Source organism: Maylandia zebra, linkage group LG22 (assembly GCF_041146795.1).
Source record: "Maylandia zebra isolate NMK-2024a linkage group LG22, Mzebra_GT3a, whole genome shotgun sequence".
Lineage (NCBI taxonomy): Eukaryota > Metazoa > Chordata > Actinopteri > Cichliformes > Cichlidae > Maylandia > Maylandia zebra.
Genome location: NC_135187.1, coordinates 34,161,782 through 34,179,914, shown reverse-complemented (window position 1 = coordinate 34,179,914; position 18,133 = coordinate 34,161,782). Strand labels below are relative to the sequence as shown.

Below are 18,133 nucleotides of genomic sequence, written 5' to 3'. Positions count from 1 at the left end.
GAAAGTGAGAACTTCATGGTCCTAGAAATTATTCTAGGACTCTAATAAGTACTGTTTCAATACCTGTGTTTTACAGTTGGCTCTACTGTACACTTTAAAGGGTTTCAGGAAAAGTTACACTAACCCTAGTTTAAGCCTCAGACCTTCCTGGCTGACGCTAGCAAATGCTAATGTTAGCCTCTGATTTGGGCTGCTAAAGTAAAGACTTTTAGCTAGCTGACCAGCATAGATTATTTCGGTGGTTAACAGACTGTAGTGGTAATATTATTGAAAGTATCGTTTCACCTCAGCACATTTACAATTATGTCTATTTTGTAGCACATAGAAATGTTTAGTTAATATTTACAGACAGACACATTTTCCCTGTAACTGTGTTTCTACTCCAACATTTGTTGAAAATGTATTTTATGAAATGCCGAGCAGCATTTCTAGTATGTGGAATATTTTTGTCACCCCACTGTGCTAATGTGACTAAATACTAATAATGATTACTAAAAAAATTCAATAATAAATCAATAATAACTATTTCTTGATTGAACTATAATGTAAGCGCAGTGCTGGTGTGCAGGGGCTCTATATGCCTTGTCTATATCAAGCTTTTAGCCAAATATAAGTAATTTATTACACGGCGTGCTGCAAGGAAAAGCCTGTTCTAACGTTTGAGCCTAAGGATTATTTTGAGCACCTGACAACTCTTTTTTGCTTTTCATTCGTAAACTCTCTCGAAACTCTTTCATGTGATTCTTGTGTAGGTGGTTAAAGAGGTTTGTCATGTTCGAGTGGTGGTGGGGACCAGTTTGTGGCATAATTTGCATAGTACAGTTTTCTGGGGCGTGTCAGACTTTTCATAACCAAACCATGTCCATGCTACAGAGGTAGCCCCTCGTTTAACAATAAGGTCCTCGATTTCTTTTGACTGGTCCTTCTGTTTGGAGCTAGCTGGTTCTGCCTCATCCTTGCTGGCCATGCTGGTATTCTCTGTGCCTTCATCTGCGTGGTGACTGTAAGCGCCATTTATAGTTACTTGATGTTTTTATTTGAGGTCATTTGTTTGATGCATATTCTGAAATTGTATGTTTGAGAATAATGTATATCATTTCAGTTTATTTTGAAAAGTCTCAACAGACACTTGAGCTTTATTGTGAAAGGTTTATGTGGAAAATAAACAAGCGGACGGCGGAGCCACGCACTGGTTTTACCGTCATTGTTGGTAACGAAAGTACACGTAAAAACAGTCACTTGTCCGTCCATAGTGTGGTTATTGTAAGTATAAGAGAAGGAGAGAACTGTAAGAAATAATATAGCCACTACAGTGACCATCAAAATCATGACAAAAATATTGCCGTAAACAGTTTATTTTGCAACACCACAAAACAAAGAATAGTGTATAATATGAAACGATAGACATTTTTATATCGTCATCTGATATATATCGTCATATCGCACAGCCCTAATCCTTTTTTTGTTTATGTTGTTTATGCTCTAGGTAAAAAAAAATTATAAAAATACAAACTTTTTAAAAATGTCTTGTTGTTTCTCTTTTTTTCCTCAGAATAAATTGCGACTAGTCTCAATGGCTGACACGGAGGAGCAACACAGCGACACGTTAACCCCGACTGCTGCAGTTCCTGTATGAACTGAGCAACTCTTAAAATCCAAGGAAAAGCTGAGTGTATTTTACTTAAAGCTCAGATGGACCTTGATGTACTAACATGCAGGCTGCATTCAGGACTTTGTCACACTGTTATATGAAGAGCGGTAACAAGACTTTGTAGTAATTTGTCTTACTATTGTCTTATTTGTTGTGATTTAGGGTCTGTGCGCACAAGCAGAGGTTTTTGTTTGTAACCATAACCTCGTTTTCAGAGCCTTGTCTAACATTTAATGGTCATGAAATATGTCATTTTTCCTCTACTTAAACAGCTAAGAGAATTTGAACACCGTGGAGAAAAAGGTGTGCATTAAGGATTTTTAACTATGATGTTTAAGTGTTGTCACTGCTGAGGATTCGTGGACACAGATCCTTATTCACTACGCTGCTGTTTACAGTTTAACTTTTTATCAGAACAAGCACTTCTAATTGTACTTTGCTCCTCACTGACAAAACAAGTCCAGTAAATACACTTTTATCTTTAAGTTTGGGACAGTAATCTGTCTTAATTTATTATGTGTTGTAGTTATCATATGGGGAAAAGTCCTGTGGTTATCCATCCGTCCTGTTCGAATAAACCCAATGTTCAGAAACATCTTCTTTAGATCTGTTCAGTTGTATTCATGTGGCACCACTTAAACAGTCAACAAATTTTGACCCAAGTATGTTATATTGTAAGGTAAAGAGCCCAAAGAGTTCATCTCAGACAAATGTTCACACAAATGTGAATTACATTCACTTCATTAATGAAGTGAATGTAATGTAATGTAATTCAGTAATCAAAGGTGTTTGGCTATAACTGACTACATGTGTATACTGTATCATAAGTGGACAGACATGGATGTAAACCACACCTTAACCATTTGGCTGAGGCAAAACTACCACAAGGCAGTGATTCTAACTAAAAGGTACTCTGGATATTATTAAATGTGAACATGTCGTTAAATATGACATTTTTTGTTTGTCAGGTGTCCTGTTTGAAGAAAACACTTGGTAGCCACTTGAATGAATGTAAATAAACACATTTACATGAGGGCAACCTGATTTCAAGGAAATAAAAATGCTCAAATTTGAAAGCTTGTGAGTTATTTTGTTCATGTATCAGCTGTTTAGTAGTTTTATGACAAGATGGATGCTGTCATTATATTTTAGTATAGTTTTAGAGTTGAGGAGAATAAAAGAATATTTAACATTAACTGTACCAATGTTGTTGTGTATAAAGCACAAATTAATTTAAGTTTTAATTTATGAATTTTTGAGCACATGGTGTACTAGGTTGTAATTGCATAGAAATGTACGTTTAAGGATATAAAGAACTATATTTAATGAGTTACAGTGAAAAGAAGTGCTTGGAAATAGTAATATAAACAGAAATTTCAATTTTTCTATTAACGGAAAATATCAGTTAATGATACAGAAAATATACTGTGAATAAACGGAATTTTCCGTTTTATAGCTGAAGGAAATGTCCATAAATAGTACAGAGAGTATACTGTAAATCTACAGAATTTTCCGTTTTATCATTTACAGAAAGGTCCGTCAAACTTCCGTAAAAAAACAGAAAATATACTGGCAGAAAATTACCAGGACATTTTCCGTTTTTCTACGGAATATTTTTTTACAGTGTAAGTGTACACACATTACAAATTTTCCATTACGTAAGAATACAGAAATTTGAAATATGCAAAATTTCTCTGTTTTATGCAAGAATAAAATAAAATACAGTTGTTTTAGTTTTAAATTAAAATGAAATCATGTATATTTTATCAGATTTTGTATGTATGTAGTTTACAAAAAAAACAACAAAATGTAGTTCCATGTGAAAAAAAAATATGGACAAACACAAGGCCTACTATGGAAAAAATGATATTGGGCTTTATCATGTGAGTTTATTTGAAAACTCTTGTAATTTTATTCCATAATTAATGTAATAATGTTTTCTCATCCATTCAACAAAAGTCAAAATACTTTTATTAAACTAGTAACTGGGTTTAAAAATACATTTTTTGATACACCAAGTGAATAATCGGTTTTTACATTAAATTAATGGATTAACCCTTTTAAGGATATCCATAAAATGTTATTGTAATTACAATATACTGATAATTGCAGAATTACAGATCAATAGAGAACTTTGCTGTCAGACTGCAGGCTTTCTTGTGTTCAGAGAGAGAGTGAGTGAGTGTTCAGCTTTCAGGACCCTCTTCTATGGAACCAGCTCCCAGCTCGGATTCCGAAGACAGACATGTTTGGTACTTAAGATTAAGATTAGGCCTAAAACCTTCTTCTTTTTTTGCTTAAATATATAGTTATGCTGTAGTAGATTTAGGCTGCATTTCTCCTTTTCTCACTTCTTTCTCTCACCATGTGTTTACAGACCACTCTAGATTTAATCATGAGTTATTAATAATCCCTGGCTGTCTTCCCCAGCATGTCTTTTGTCCTGTCTCCCTCCCTTCACCCCCAACAAATTGCGCCTCCTTGTGCCTGGTTCTGCTGTCGCAACCTACTTTAGAGGTGACTGTTGTTTGTGATTTGGCACTGTTTAAATAAATTTGAAATGAATTGAATAGATCTTATCAAGTACCTGCTGATGGATATGCATAATTAAAGAGTTGAGCTTAATAAAACACTAGCTTTACTTTATATAATAATTTCATAATGCAGGTGCAAAACAACATTAATACAGCTCACTTTGCTGTATATGTCCTTAATTTTTTTTAAAGTTAACAAAAAAAAAAAGTCTAATGCTGCTGTAAGAGCGCTTTCCCACTTTATATAAATGTGCTACTTAAACTACACTGTGGTTGAATGACATAAATGAGGGAATAATACGATTTAGTTTTACACTAACAAGTCTGAAACACTTACTTCCTGTTTCAGTACTGAGTACACAGATCACATTTATAGGTCGGATAGACAGGAAAAAGCAACACGAGCAGCTTCATTCACCCTTGTTTTTGATCTCATGAAGATGTACAACTTTTTTTGGCATTTATTCAAAGTATAACGAACTAAGGAGAAAGCACACCCACCATATAAAGGTGATCACTCACAACAAATATACTGACATTCCGTAACTGCTCATTGAACCCAAACCATGGCAGTAAATTGCCAGTAGCATAACAAAGTGATCTGATCCACTCGTGGTTGAGGTGAGGGTTCGGGTTTTTTGTCACATCTTTGAAAATTTGCATGAAACCTAATTTTAACTCACCACTAGGTGGAGATAAATGTCTTTGTCGCCAGTGGGATGGCTCTGTAGTCCAGATCAAATGAGCTGAGACAGATCTGTGCATTTAGTTTATCATAAAACATGTAGATTAGGCTACAGTCAATTTCAAAATAAATTTCACAGAATGAACCACGTGGCATACATAGTCCTTTGGACACATAATTACCAGAACTGCCTCACTCGCTCCAGAATATTTCAACCCATTAACCTGAAAAGCTCTATGCTTGTTTTGGCCATGTTGTGGATTTTTGTTCTGCTGAATAATGAAACGTTGTCCGGTAAGTTCCGATGTCACAGTACACCTCTGCAATCCTGGTGTTTCCAACACCTGTGTGATCATGAATAAATGCGCCAATTCAGTTTGCAAAAATACATGTGGTTTCTGGCTCTCGACCTGCATTTTTCTTTTCTTGCTGTGCAAGTAGGTGTGTCCAGCTCATTCATAAAATGTCGCTGCCAGTGAGGATATATAAAGCACAGCCCTGCAGGTTACTTATCCATCAGGTGCGTCAGGTGCAGTCATGCTTCGTTCTGTCAGCGCGCTCCGGCTCCTTGCGCTCCTGTTGCTGCTGAGCATGAGTTCAGCTGTTGAAAATAACGCCACAGAGTCCGTAAGTCCTCAGCTGGTCCCTGAAACTCAGGACCCGCCGACCGATGAAGACACAAACCAGGCGAGGAATAGAGGGAGACGGCCTTCTGACTCTCTGCGTGATGGTGAGTCCAAATGGCTAAAATTAAATAATGTGATAGAAAACATCATAAAGTATTATGTGACAGTAATACAACTAAAATTGAAAAGAAAAAATCCTAGTTTGGAATAATAATATTTATTTATTTATGTATTTATTTATTTGTATTATGATGATGCAATCAGTTTAAACCTAGGTAAAAAGTAATCTTACAAAACAAAAAACGACAAGATATCCATGTCTGGAATGCAGGGTTTATTAAAAAACTGTAATTAAAATACATGCAGTGCCGTGCACGATCCACAGTGAAGCCCAAAGCCCGTTGTCAATACAGACATTTATAGTTGAACCAACAAAGAAATCCTTGCTGCTGGTGTTGAGATTTTTGCAGGTGCATGCTGTAAATGTCTGTCTGTCTGTTGTAGATTATATAACACCTGACAGAACACCTTTGGGATGAATTAGAATGGAGACTGTGAGCCAGGTCTTCTCTCTCAACATGAATCTGATCCGACAAATTAGCTTCTGGAAAAATGGTCAAAAACTTCCATAAGCACATAAACATAAACTGTTATAGCTGCAAAGGGTGAGCCAGCATCGTTTCAAACCCTGTGGATCAAGAGAAGGATATCACTCAAGTTCATATGCATGTGGAGGCAGACAAAGGAATACTTTCAGCAGTATAGTGTAGGCTCGATTGTCACATGCTTATTACTCTCACATTAGAGGGCACTGTGGAATTCTGTCGATATCCCACATCTGACCTGATGATGGGAGGAGACATTTTGTCATTTTCACTGGTGACAGTAAATTTTAATGTTGTTGTGGTGGTTTTTGTATTATAAGACCACACCAATATTAATCATTTAAAAAGTGGACTATTATTAAAAAGCTGAAAGTAATACCTTCGGGTTCAATCGGTTTTTCACTAGGTAGCTAAAGCCATGTGATAGCTAGGTTAAAATGTTTATAAAGTTCGGGTTGGTTCTCGTACATGTAACAACCAACATAGCCATAGTTATCTGTTGGAAAACACTGAACAAAATGACTGTCTTTTAAAAAATATAAGGAACCTTTGAGCTTTTTTAATGATATCAATGATACATCAGTTCAAAATACAGTCGTGGAATGTAGAATTAATTCTCACTTGTTTTTGTGGCTTTAATAAAGGCTACATTACTAAAGCTGTAAATTCCACAAGTTCACGGCTCATAAATCACAATACAAATGGTTTAGAATCCTGCAGCAAACACTTCTCCTCAGAAGTTTCATAATACTAAAGCTAAGTAGACAGAGTGAGGAAGACAGAGTAAAGTCACTTAGTGCAGCAAATAAATATTTTGAAGTTGGAACTTATAACTGAAAAAAAAAGCCTGTTTTATTTCTCTGTGAAAGAAGTCAGGCTCTATTTATATAGTTTAATGAATTTATAGCACAGTGCTGCTCCCTGCCCTGATATAAGAGAGTTCACCCATCAGTCTCTTCTCACTCTCCCTCTTGTTAATAATCACAACAGAATAACATGACATTTATTTACTTCAACTCTGGATTCCTGTGTTTAAGTGGATGGATAGCATATATAAGGCTTCACAATCTATAACAAAAATAATACTGAGACTGGATATTTTCTTCTATACATGCACATATGCCCACTTACAATAAGTGGAAGAAGAAGTATTATAAACATGACTTTTATAATTCAAGGCAACACAAATTATGGCTAATTTGTGTTTCCTTTTCTCCAAGGACTAAGAGTCATCTTTGAATCTTGTCTTGTACCTCATATAATAGTTAAAGCAGCAGCTGTGTCAAGTATGGCTGTGGCCCAACTGCAGGACTCAGGGACAAACATGACACACAAGATAGGACAGTGGGGAGAAACAGACATGGAAACATGATAACAAAACATAGGCAAGACAGACTGGACATGAACGGGGCACTCCCATTATGAAAATAAGAACTATAAACAGCAGTCTCAGAGGCTCTAGAAGGACAACATATTCATAATTAATTATATTTACAAAGGAATGAATAAGTCCAGAAAAAGACTCAGGACCACGACAACCTCATGGGAAAAGGAGAATGCAATTGCCATTTTACATGTTGGAAAAAACTGTTTTCCTAATTTCGATGTTTGAATCTATTTACTTATTTGTTTGTCATTTAAATTTAGAATTTTTTATAAATCTTTTTTTTTTTAATTGAGAGCTGAGTGTCTTTCTCTGTAAATGCCTTTTTCCATTTAGAAACATTCATTTCAAAGTTCTCTTTTATTAACAGTTAAATTATGAAATAACTATTGATTTATAATTATTAATGTCTAAATAAAGAAAAGAAATTCAGCAGCAGTTTGTAAATACAGAAATGCACAATACATTATTAAATCACAAAATGCTTTTCATGTGCATGACTCTTGGTCCAGATATGAAACTACTGATTTAAAAAAGACAAACTGTGTCATGAAGTGCAGAAATGTGGAAATATCAGACTAACATGAACACGTCATAAACTGGTATCATGGGACAGTTAGTGGTGTGAATTATAAATCATGTTAAATTCTTTTACAACAGAAATATCAGTAGCTGTTTTCCTTTACCTGGGTTTAAACCAATTCTTCACCTTCAGTTTAATGACAAATCATCACCGTTGTAAATATTTCAGTTGTCATTTTACAAATTCATATTCAGCTCTGATGCTATTTTTAGCTTCCTGAAAGTACCAGCAGGACCCCTGACTCTGATTTCACTGATTTCACCATGGACCTCAAATGTGCAGATCGACTCAAACTGACCCAAATTTAATATTGAGGATGTGTGTGTGTGTGTGTGTGTGTGTGTGCATATATATGTTCATTTTGAATGCTACATTAACTGTATGTGCAGCGGACACAGCGAGGGTGCAATTATGTGTGTGCAAACTCAGAAATGTAGACAGTCGTAAACTGAGGTAGACCAAGGAAATACACTCCTGCCGGGTGTTTAGAAGTCTAATGGCATTGGAGAAGAAAGAGTTCTTTAATCTACACTTCACACTTCTATACCACCACCACCACTACCCACTTAAAACAAAACAAAAAACAATAATATATATATATACACACACACATACTTTGGAATAACAAGAAGACTGATCTAAGCTACACATATATGTAACTCACTTTTCATGTCTTAGGGCCAGACCAGAGCCAGGTGGGCTGCAGGGAGTTGAGGTCCACGAAGTACATCTCTGATGGCCAGTGCACCAGTGTCAACCCTATCAAGGAGCTGGTGTGTGCTGGGGAGTGTCTGCCAGCTCAGCTGCTGCCCAACTGGATTGGTAGAACTCACACTGGGAGGTACTGGAGCCGCCGCGATGCTCAGGAGTGGCGCTGTGTTATCGATCGAACCAGGACCCAGCGGATCCAGCTGCAGTGCCACGATGGGAGCACGAGGACCTACAAGATAACTGTGGTGACCTCCTGCAAATGCAAGCGCTACACCAGACAGCAGAACGATTCACGACACAAGGACACATCTGGAAATACTGGTAAACAGAGGAAGAATCAGGGGAGGCCTGGACTGCTGGAGATGAATGCTGGGAGCGAGTCTGCTAACTGAAACCTGATTTCACAGCTACAAAGAAAAAAACCTTCATATTGTCACTATAAATGTTTTTGTATGAACTATAAGTGTGCAGAATAGATATAAACAAAGGTGAATAGTATAGTGTTATCTCCATATTTAGTTTAATACAGTGATTAGTCTGTAGACCAAAATATAGCTCATTTGTTCCCATGAAATATGTTTGTCATCTGCAACAAAGAACTCGGCTGCAACTATTCAGAAAGCAGTCTAACACCTGAGCTACAGCTGGTGACATTTGTCTAATCTTTCTGGAGAGAAGTGTTGTCTTATTTTTTCCGTACATTTTTTGAACAGCAGTGATTTTGTCACACTGACAGTATTCTTATTATTCGTATAGTGTGAATATGAGTACATGTTAAATATTTTAGCTAGATGTAGAGATTTCGATTTGCTGTCCTTCTTTGGTTTTGCCTCATTGTAGCATTTAGTGTTATCTTAGCAGGAGAGCCTCTCCTAGGAAGGGTCGTGTTTTATGAAACTTTCTTTGTGTGGATTGATGGACATCAGGTTCCAAAAGCAACAGGAAAGTGTTTTGCAGTCTCATCCATGTCTGCGCATCTCTGTAACACTTCTTGTATCGTCCTGTGAAAGTTGTTGTGATTGAGGCATGATGGCTGCAAGTCATGCTTCTCGAGGAGAGCATACTTTGTTAGTAGTTAGTGGTTATTTATAAGAAAGGGACAGGGGGTGTCAACAACCTATTCTCGACCAAATAATTGAAACGCGTGCCTCTGTACAATGTTTCCAGCCTTTACTGTGAATTGTTGCTCATTGTGTCCAAAAATGATATGAAAAGTGATAAAGTTAAAAACAAATTTTAAAAGTAATCAATAAAGAAGTGGTAATTCCAGGATTATAGCGTTTCATGCAGCACCTGAGAGTCTCAGATATTGTTTGTAATGTAAAGGATGTTCTGTTAGCAGTGAAGGCACAGTGTAATCAAATAGTTTATCAGTTCAGGGTTTTGGTTTGTGTTGGAAGTATGTACAAAGATTTTTTTTTATTTAAAAAATAGAAAACAATAATCAGTTAGACAGATATCATCTATTTTGTACCAGAACAGTTCTGTTTTACATCTCTTTTTGCATTTTCTGAAATAATAAAAATTTGTTTCAGTGATGTGGTTCTGATATAATGCTGCAGGCATGCTAGACAGGTTTGTTTCTTTGTTTTTTTAAAAACATTTATTTATTGGTTTTAACCGGTTTTACATGGTGCACCGTGAACATTAAAAAATAATAATAATTAAAAAAATACCACAACATCAACAGAAATAACATAGGAATAGAAACAAAAACAAAGCAAACCATAACAGAAGGGAAGGACAGATATACAAATCAAGTCAGAGTTTCAGGCTGTTAAGTCCACAGTGTGCACGCTGCAGTTCTACAGAAAGTTGTAGAATTTTGACCATACAGCCCAAAACTTGTCCAGTTTATTTCTTAATGTATAAGTTATTTTCTCTATAGATCGTATAGATGTCAGTCCACATATCTTTTGATTTTTCCAGCACATAGCAATACAGCGCTTGGTTTCCAAAACTCCAGTCGTTAACAGAGCTCTATTGTTTGCAGCAGGTACAAAATTATTCGGGTATATATTTAAAATACATACTTTAGGATGAAGTGGAATCAACAGACTCAACAGATTTATTACCTTTTCCCAAAAGATTTTCACATGTGGACATTCCCATATACAGTGAAATAAAGTGACCCTGTCCACTCCACACTTAATACAGCTCTTGTTAACCATTTATATTGAAGTAGCCGAGATTGTCTGACTCTGGGCCAAGGAGCATGATTTATACCACTCATCATCAGATATATCCATTTGCAAATCATTCCTCCAAACCTCTAAAATAGACTGTGTTGATTCTTTGGAATTTTCCATAAATAATTTATACAATGCAGAAACTTGGCCTCTCCCATTTACATGCTTTATAACTGTGCTCTCTAGAAAGGAGTAGGTGGGGATTTGTAAGCTGTTACCTTGTGTGGTTAAGATAAAATTTCTTAATTGAAGAAATTTAAAAAAATGTTTGACAGGAATAGAAAAAGTACTTCTAAGTTGTTCAAAAGACATAAGAGTATTATTCCTAAATATATCAGACACTTTCTCATACCTTCATCGATTCAAAATTTAAAACCTGCATCCGCCCTACCAGGAGGAAAGCTGTCATTTCCAAATATCGGAGTAAACCGAGACAGTTGGATCATTTCTCCCAAGTAGTTATGTATTTCAAACCAGATCATTATAGGGTTTTTAAAAAGGGGTTCTTAGTTTGCTTATTTAGTGTCTTCCTGTCGGCTGAGTAAAGATATAAGGTAGGAGGAATTTTGATTTCTGTAGACTCCGTAGAAACCAACACTGGAATTTGCGCATTAACAAAATAAAATATTGCCGCTCTGATTTGAGCAGCCCAGAAGTACCACTTTAAATTTGGAAGTTGTAAACCCCTCTTTCATAAGGAAGGTATAATAATGAGATTCTGAGTCTTGGTCTTCTGTTATTCCAAATAAAGTTTCGGAATAGTTTTTGCAAATCTAAGAAGAAAGAGTTTGGTGGAGAGAGAGGTATTGATTGAAAAAGGTAAAGATATTTTGGCAAAATTGACATTTTTAGTATATTAATACGACCAATTAAAGATATAGGTAGTTTCATCCATCTGTTTAGAAGTGTAATAACTGAAGTCGTTAAGGAATTATAATTGGATGCAAGAATATTTTCAATTGAGTGAGTTAATTTCACACCCAGATAAGTAAACCCATGTTCAGATAACAGAAAAGGAGTATTGATTGGAGGAGTTTGTCGTTCATTTTTATTCAAAAATAATATTTCGGATTTATCTGAATTTATTTTATAACCCGAAAATGTACTAAATGTATTAATGAGACTTAATATGGATGGTATTGATTTGTTTAAATTAGTGCAGAACAGGATCATATCATCTGCATATGGGGCGATACGGTGGTCAACATTACTTTAATTCCTGATATGTTTTTATGATTCTGAATTGTCATTGCAAGAGGCTCAGTTGCCAAGGTGAACAAGAGAGGTGACAAGGGGCACCCTTGTCTAGTTCCACGATATAATCTGAATGGTGCGGAAAAAAGACCATTAGTTAAAATCTCTGCTTGAGGGTTGAAGTACACCAACTGACTCCATTTAAAAAATCTGTTTCCAATACCAAACTTTTTCAAAACTTCAAATAAGAACGGCCATTTGATCCTGTCGAAGGCTTTTTCCTCATCCATTGAGATTAACGCATTGTCTCTTTTTTCTCATAAATGATATTCATGACCCTCCATATAGTGTGAAACCCCTGCCTCCCCTGGATAAAGCCGTTCTGGTCTGAATGAATCATTTTAGGCAAGAGTTTCTCTAATCTCATAGCTAATAGTTTGCAAAGTATCTTGCAATCATAATTCAACAGTGAGATTGGTCTATAAGAACTACAATGTGTTGCTGGCTTATTAGGTTTCAGTAACAAAGTAATTGTTGCAACATTAAGTGAAGGGGGGAGAGACCCCGATTCAAATGATTCCTGATACATATCCAATAAAGGCTGGATTCATTTATCTTTAAATATTTTAAATATTTCTATTGGTATTGCGTCAGGTCCAGGAGTTTTGCCCCCTTTCATGTTCCTTATAGTATTAGTAATTTCTTCTACTGTTATATTAAGCTCTAGTTCATCCATATCGTTTTCTGGTAGTCTAGGAAAATGCAGCTGATCCAAAAAAACTATTTGTTTTGATGAAAATTACTTTAAATGCTCAGTTGTGTATAGCTGTTTATAAAAAGTAGAAAAAGAGTCATTAATATGTTTAGGATCAGCTGTGATCTGTCCTTCATCTGTTCTTTCAGCCTGAGCCTGTTTAATACACCAAGCCAGTATTTTACTTGCTTTTTCACCCTGTTCATAATATGACTGTTTCAGTCTTAGTAAACTTTTAGTAGCTTTATTTAATGACAAAATATTAAATTTAGCTCTGAGTTTATTTAACTCTAGAATTAGAGCATTAGATTTGGATATAAATATCTCTTCCTCAATATCTTTTATCTTTTTCTCCAAATGGACCAGTTCCATCCTGGATGCTTTATGTTTAAAGCTTGTAAAACTGATCATTTGCCCTCTCAGGAAAGCTTTAAAGGCCTCCCATTTTATAGTCAGGTTTACTGCAAACAGGAACTCCCTAACAACAGAGGCATTAGTCAGTGATGAATATCTATTTTAAACAGCAGCCTTTACTTTGCTTTATTGTGTAGGGGATACCTTCCCCTCCAGGCTAGTGGAGGTTCTTACAGCTGTAGCAAACATTTTTATTGGTGTTTTATTGTCTCATCTATCCATTCATTTTCCCCCTATAAGAACTGTAGCCAAAGAAAGACAGTTAAAAGAATCACCTGCACTAGACAACAACAGGATGTTTCATTTGTGTTTTCCCCACAGGGATAAGGATTGATGCCCCTTTGTCTGTTATATCCTGTAGGTAGACTTTTAAACCAGATCACGTCTGGAATGTTGTTCAGCAGCTCGGCAGAAAACAACTTTTTTCAGGTGATCTTTTAACAGAATTAGAATATTTAGTAGCAGAAACTAACTGTTGTGGAGAAAATAAATACATTTACTCAAATACTGTGGCGTTTATACTTTTCTTGTTTTTAATTTGTTTTTTAAATTGTTTCAAATTTGAAATGGAAGCATCTGGATGACCTGTGATTGATAGAACCATAAATTCTGCTCCCTGCTAAATTCGAACCATTAGCCCGTCCACTGCTGCTTAATCGCACTTAGGTTATGTAGTAGGACAATGATCCAAAAAACAGCAGCTACCTCAGAATAGCTCAAAGAAGAAGAAGAAAAAGGTTGTTCATGACTATGACTGATTTAAAATAATTCTGTCTTTCAAAATTTACCCTGAGCGTAATAGCGATTGCCAGTTTCTGCAAACTGATTGGTTGATTGCAGTTCTTTCAAGGTTTAAGGTTATCAGGTTAAGGGGGCAATTACTTTTTTCACAGGCAGCCTGGTGGTTAGCACTGTTGCCTCACAGCAAGAAGGTGCTGAGCTTGACTCCAACATCTGGCCGGTGCCTTTCGGTGTGGACTTTTCATGTCCTCCCCAGTTTGCGTGGGTTCTCTCAAGCTTTGCCAAAGTCCAAAGAAATGCAATTAGCGTGGTTAACTGATGCTTCGAAATTGCCCATAGTTGTGAATGTGAGTGTCTGTCCTTTTGGTTTCACTGTAAGACCTGACTCCCTCTCATTTACGTTTATACAGATGTATAAATAAAAGTCAGTATGTTCTACTGACTTTTATTCCTTTTCCCTCCAAAGCATATCTCCTCCTCTCCAGGGTCTCTTCCATCTGCCTCCAACCCGCACTACAGATCACAATATCATCTGCAAATATGATAGTCCACTCCTGCCTGACTTCATCTGTCAGCTTGTCCATCATCATCTCAAGCAAGAAGGAGCTCAAAGCTAATCTCGTGCAATATTCAAGACGTTGCAGTACCAGAGTCCCTCTCTTTGCATCCTATCATATGCTTTCGCTGGATCCACAAACACAAAGTGCAAGTCCTTCTCCATCTTCCCCAGCATACAGCCTTACTGCTGTTCACAGACTCTCACCTTAACGTAAATTCATCTCAGCATCCTGCAATTGTTACCCCAGCTCTACACATCACCTTGTTTTTGAACACCGCAAACGTCATACTTATCCATTCCTCAGGCGTCTTCTCACTGTTTAACACACAAAAATGTGCATAAACATGCTTATTGATTCCCAATATTGTCGCAGTTACTTATTGTATATATTAGACATGCAAACTTCCTGTCGCTACGTCTGACAATCAGCCAGCTAAACAAAAAACTACCAGTACATAAGCTAACATTAGGCCAGCAAATGCTAGGATAGTGTCCTACAAAGTACACTTTCCCACTGATAAAAGGTTTGATTACATTTTCACATCACATGAGTTCACTGAACAAGTGTTCACATTCAACAATGTTCGATTAAGTCAGTTCATTTTGGTGTTGGCTCTTGCTGTGGTATTGTATAACTTCCTGTTCCTGTTACAACACACATTGGTGTTTTGTGTAGCTTATCTACATGTATTATTGTAAGGTCTTGTCAGATGTTTAGCTACTCCTCAGCCTCCTTTAGTAATACCGATGATTGTAAGAAGTGTAGCCTAACTGCAGCTCTGGAGGCCAGGCTCAATGAATTGGAGACCTGTCTCCATAGCCTGGAAAATCCTTCAGTTGGCCAGGTGGTGTAGGCAAAGGTTGCTTAGTCAATATTGGGTCACCCCCAGCAGATTGTCCCGAACAGCTAGGAAACCAGTGGGGCTGGGTGATGGTGAGAAGGACGCGTAGTCCTAAAAGGAAGCCCCAGTACACCACCAAACCAACTACATTTCAAATCGTTTTGATTTCAGGTCGTAGTGATAGATGAGCTATATCAAGTGATAGCAACACCAGGAAGAAGTACTTGCTAAAATTTGGTATATATATCCAAAAACGCTTGAGCAGTGTAGCAGAGCTCGTCATCCGACGTTGTTCAGGGAGTAAGGAAACTGTGGGCAAAGTAGAACAGATGAGTGACACTCTGTACCTGTAAATAGGGTTGCCAACCGTCCCTTAAAATACGGAATCGTCCCGTATTTCGAAACAAAAGTACACGTCCCGTATTGAGCTAATAAGGGACGCACTTTGTCCCGTAATACAGTGAGAATCAAAAGTAGTCTATAACTTTTAATGGAATTAACGCTTTGTTTGAAAACATAATTCCCAGCCCCTCTCCTGCTTTGTGACCAATGCGCTGACAGCACACTTATGACAATTCGAGTATGACAATTCAGATTACCGCTCATCTCATTGGTCGAGGAAAGGTCGCTTACGGAGAAAATACCGGAAGACAACAGATGACCACAACAAGAAGCATGGCCAACAGGGAAACAAACGCCGACTCTGCGGTGCAAGTCTCGGACGACAGTAAACCTAAAGCTGGGCAGACACTGTGCGATTTTTTCAGTCACGTTATTCAGCTCCTGCTCAAACTGCACGATTGACTCGCAGGGGTTAGAAGTTCGTATGTCACGATGTACTCTCACACTATACCGCCCGATGCTCTGATGCGACCTGAGTGCTCACACTGTGCCTCCATAACATGAAGGTTATAACAGAAAATCTGTCGCTCGCTCTCTCTGTCTTTCACTCACACAGACACACCACTACCATCAACTTTGCTAAATTGCTAATGAAAAACATGATCAGGCAGCTGTGAATGAGCAGCAGTGTCGATCCAACTATTTTCACGGTTGTTGTGGTCGTGATAATTTTGTGAGGCCACATCGAAAAGGCTCGGATGAGCTTTCCAAAGTTCTACAAGTTGTGCCTCCATCGCTTGTGTCCAGATCACACGCTGCACAGCCGTGCTGCTCCATCTTTTACGCCAACGTTTACGTGTTTGCGCATGAGCAGTGTGAGCGCCTGTGGTGACACCCTCACGAGCGATTGATGATCGGGAGCTGCTCGAGTTGTTAATCGCTTCTCGTTACCCCACGTATACTACACAATGCACGATGAAGGCCAAAATCGGGCCGATCACCAAATCGGTTGCACGACTCAAAAATCGGCTCAAAATGGGCCAAAAATCGCACAGTGTAAGCCCAGCATTAGAGCAGCAATGTTTGTTCGCTCAGAGAAAGAAAAAAAAAAGGCTGCAAAAGTACTGGGAGGACTGGGAAAAGGGAAACACCTGGCTGGAAAATGCACGATAACACCTATAAAGCGCACTGCACTGTGTGCCGGCGCACTTTTTCCATAGGCATGCTTCTAGTGGTGGGCACATGAAGAACATGAGGGGCGTGAAAGCTCGGGGAACCCTTAACCAATTTTTTGTCCACCAGGCCACGGCAGAAGCAGATATGGTATGTAAACACTGGTTTGTTTTTTAAACCCTCTGGTTAAGGTTAATATGGGCATGTGCAGTGAATATCAGCGCTATGTGGCCAGAAGTGTGATAATATCATTTATTTTGTGTAATAAACAACTGCAAGGATAGATGATTACAACAAATAGATGACTAATACATAAAAGTAATACATAGATGAATAATGATGATGAGTTATGATGCGTAATCATGGGAACAAGCGGGTTTACAAACAGGAGCAGCTGATTAGCATCAGAAAAGCTGAAATAATACCTCAACTGAAGCCAATTGTACTAAATGCACTATATGTGCACTGTTACAAGAATATTTTTCGTTCTATTGCTTTCTATTAATTTATATAATTTTAAGTTAAGCAGGACAGAGTTCTTTTAAAGAAAGATTTACTTATATTCTCAAAAGCTAAGCATGACAGGCTTCTGTTTAAGAAAGAGACCTGTTTTACTGTGTTAATGTTGTCATTTTGAGCTAAAAATAAATGGCTAAATGATCATTTGTTTCCCATATGGTCATATCACAAAGAATATGCATCTGCTTAAATCAAATTCAAGTCAAATGGTTAAAAAAATAATTTCACACACAAAAAAAGAGCTACCACACTGGGAAGGGTGAAGACAACTAGGTTGCCCGGCCCTGGCCATGAGGTGTCCCTTATTTATTTTTCAGGGAGTTGGCAACCCTACCTGTAAACAAGGCACTTTGCTATGTGACCCAGGTCACTCGAGGCGCTACAAACAAATGTTCCTGTTAGTTCAAACAGTGCAGCGAAACATGCCCTGAAGCTACAATTACATGGCTATTGATCCATCTCTTAACCACAGGATTTTAACACTTTATTTGAACAGATTCCACATCCTGCCAAACCCCTTTACCTAGGTGTCAGGAAGCTGTGTCCAAACAATCTAGAACAAGCAGCAATTAATCAAAAGAAAACATTGTCTCATGATCAGTTTGGTCTTAGCGACACTATTGCTTA

At 37.4% G+C, this 18,133-nt stretch overlaps 1 protein-coding gene across 1 annotated transcript; it reads left to right on the top strand.

The window, feature by feature from the left end:
* Window positions 1-5,321: 5,321 nt before the first annotated feature.
* On the top strand, window positions 5,322-10,315 carry LOC101477497 (sclerostin domain-containing protein 1). Its single transcript, XM_004560953.3, has 2 exons — window positions 5,322-5,600; window positions 8,747-10,315. The coding sequence occupies exons 1-2, from the start codon at window positions 5,408-5,410 to the stop codon at window positions 9,169-9,171; spliced, it is 618 nt and encodes a 205-aa protein (XP_004561010.1). The 5' UTR covers window positions 5,322-5,407; the 3' UTR covers window positions 9,172-10,315.
* Window positions 10,316-18,133: the final 7,818 nt, after the last annotated feature.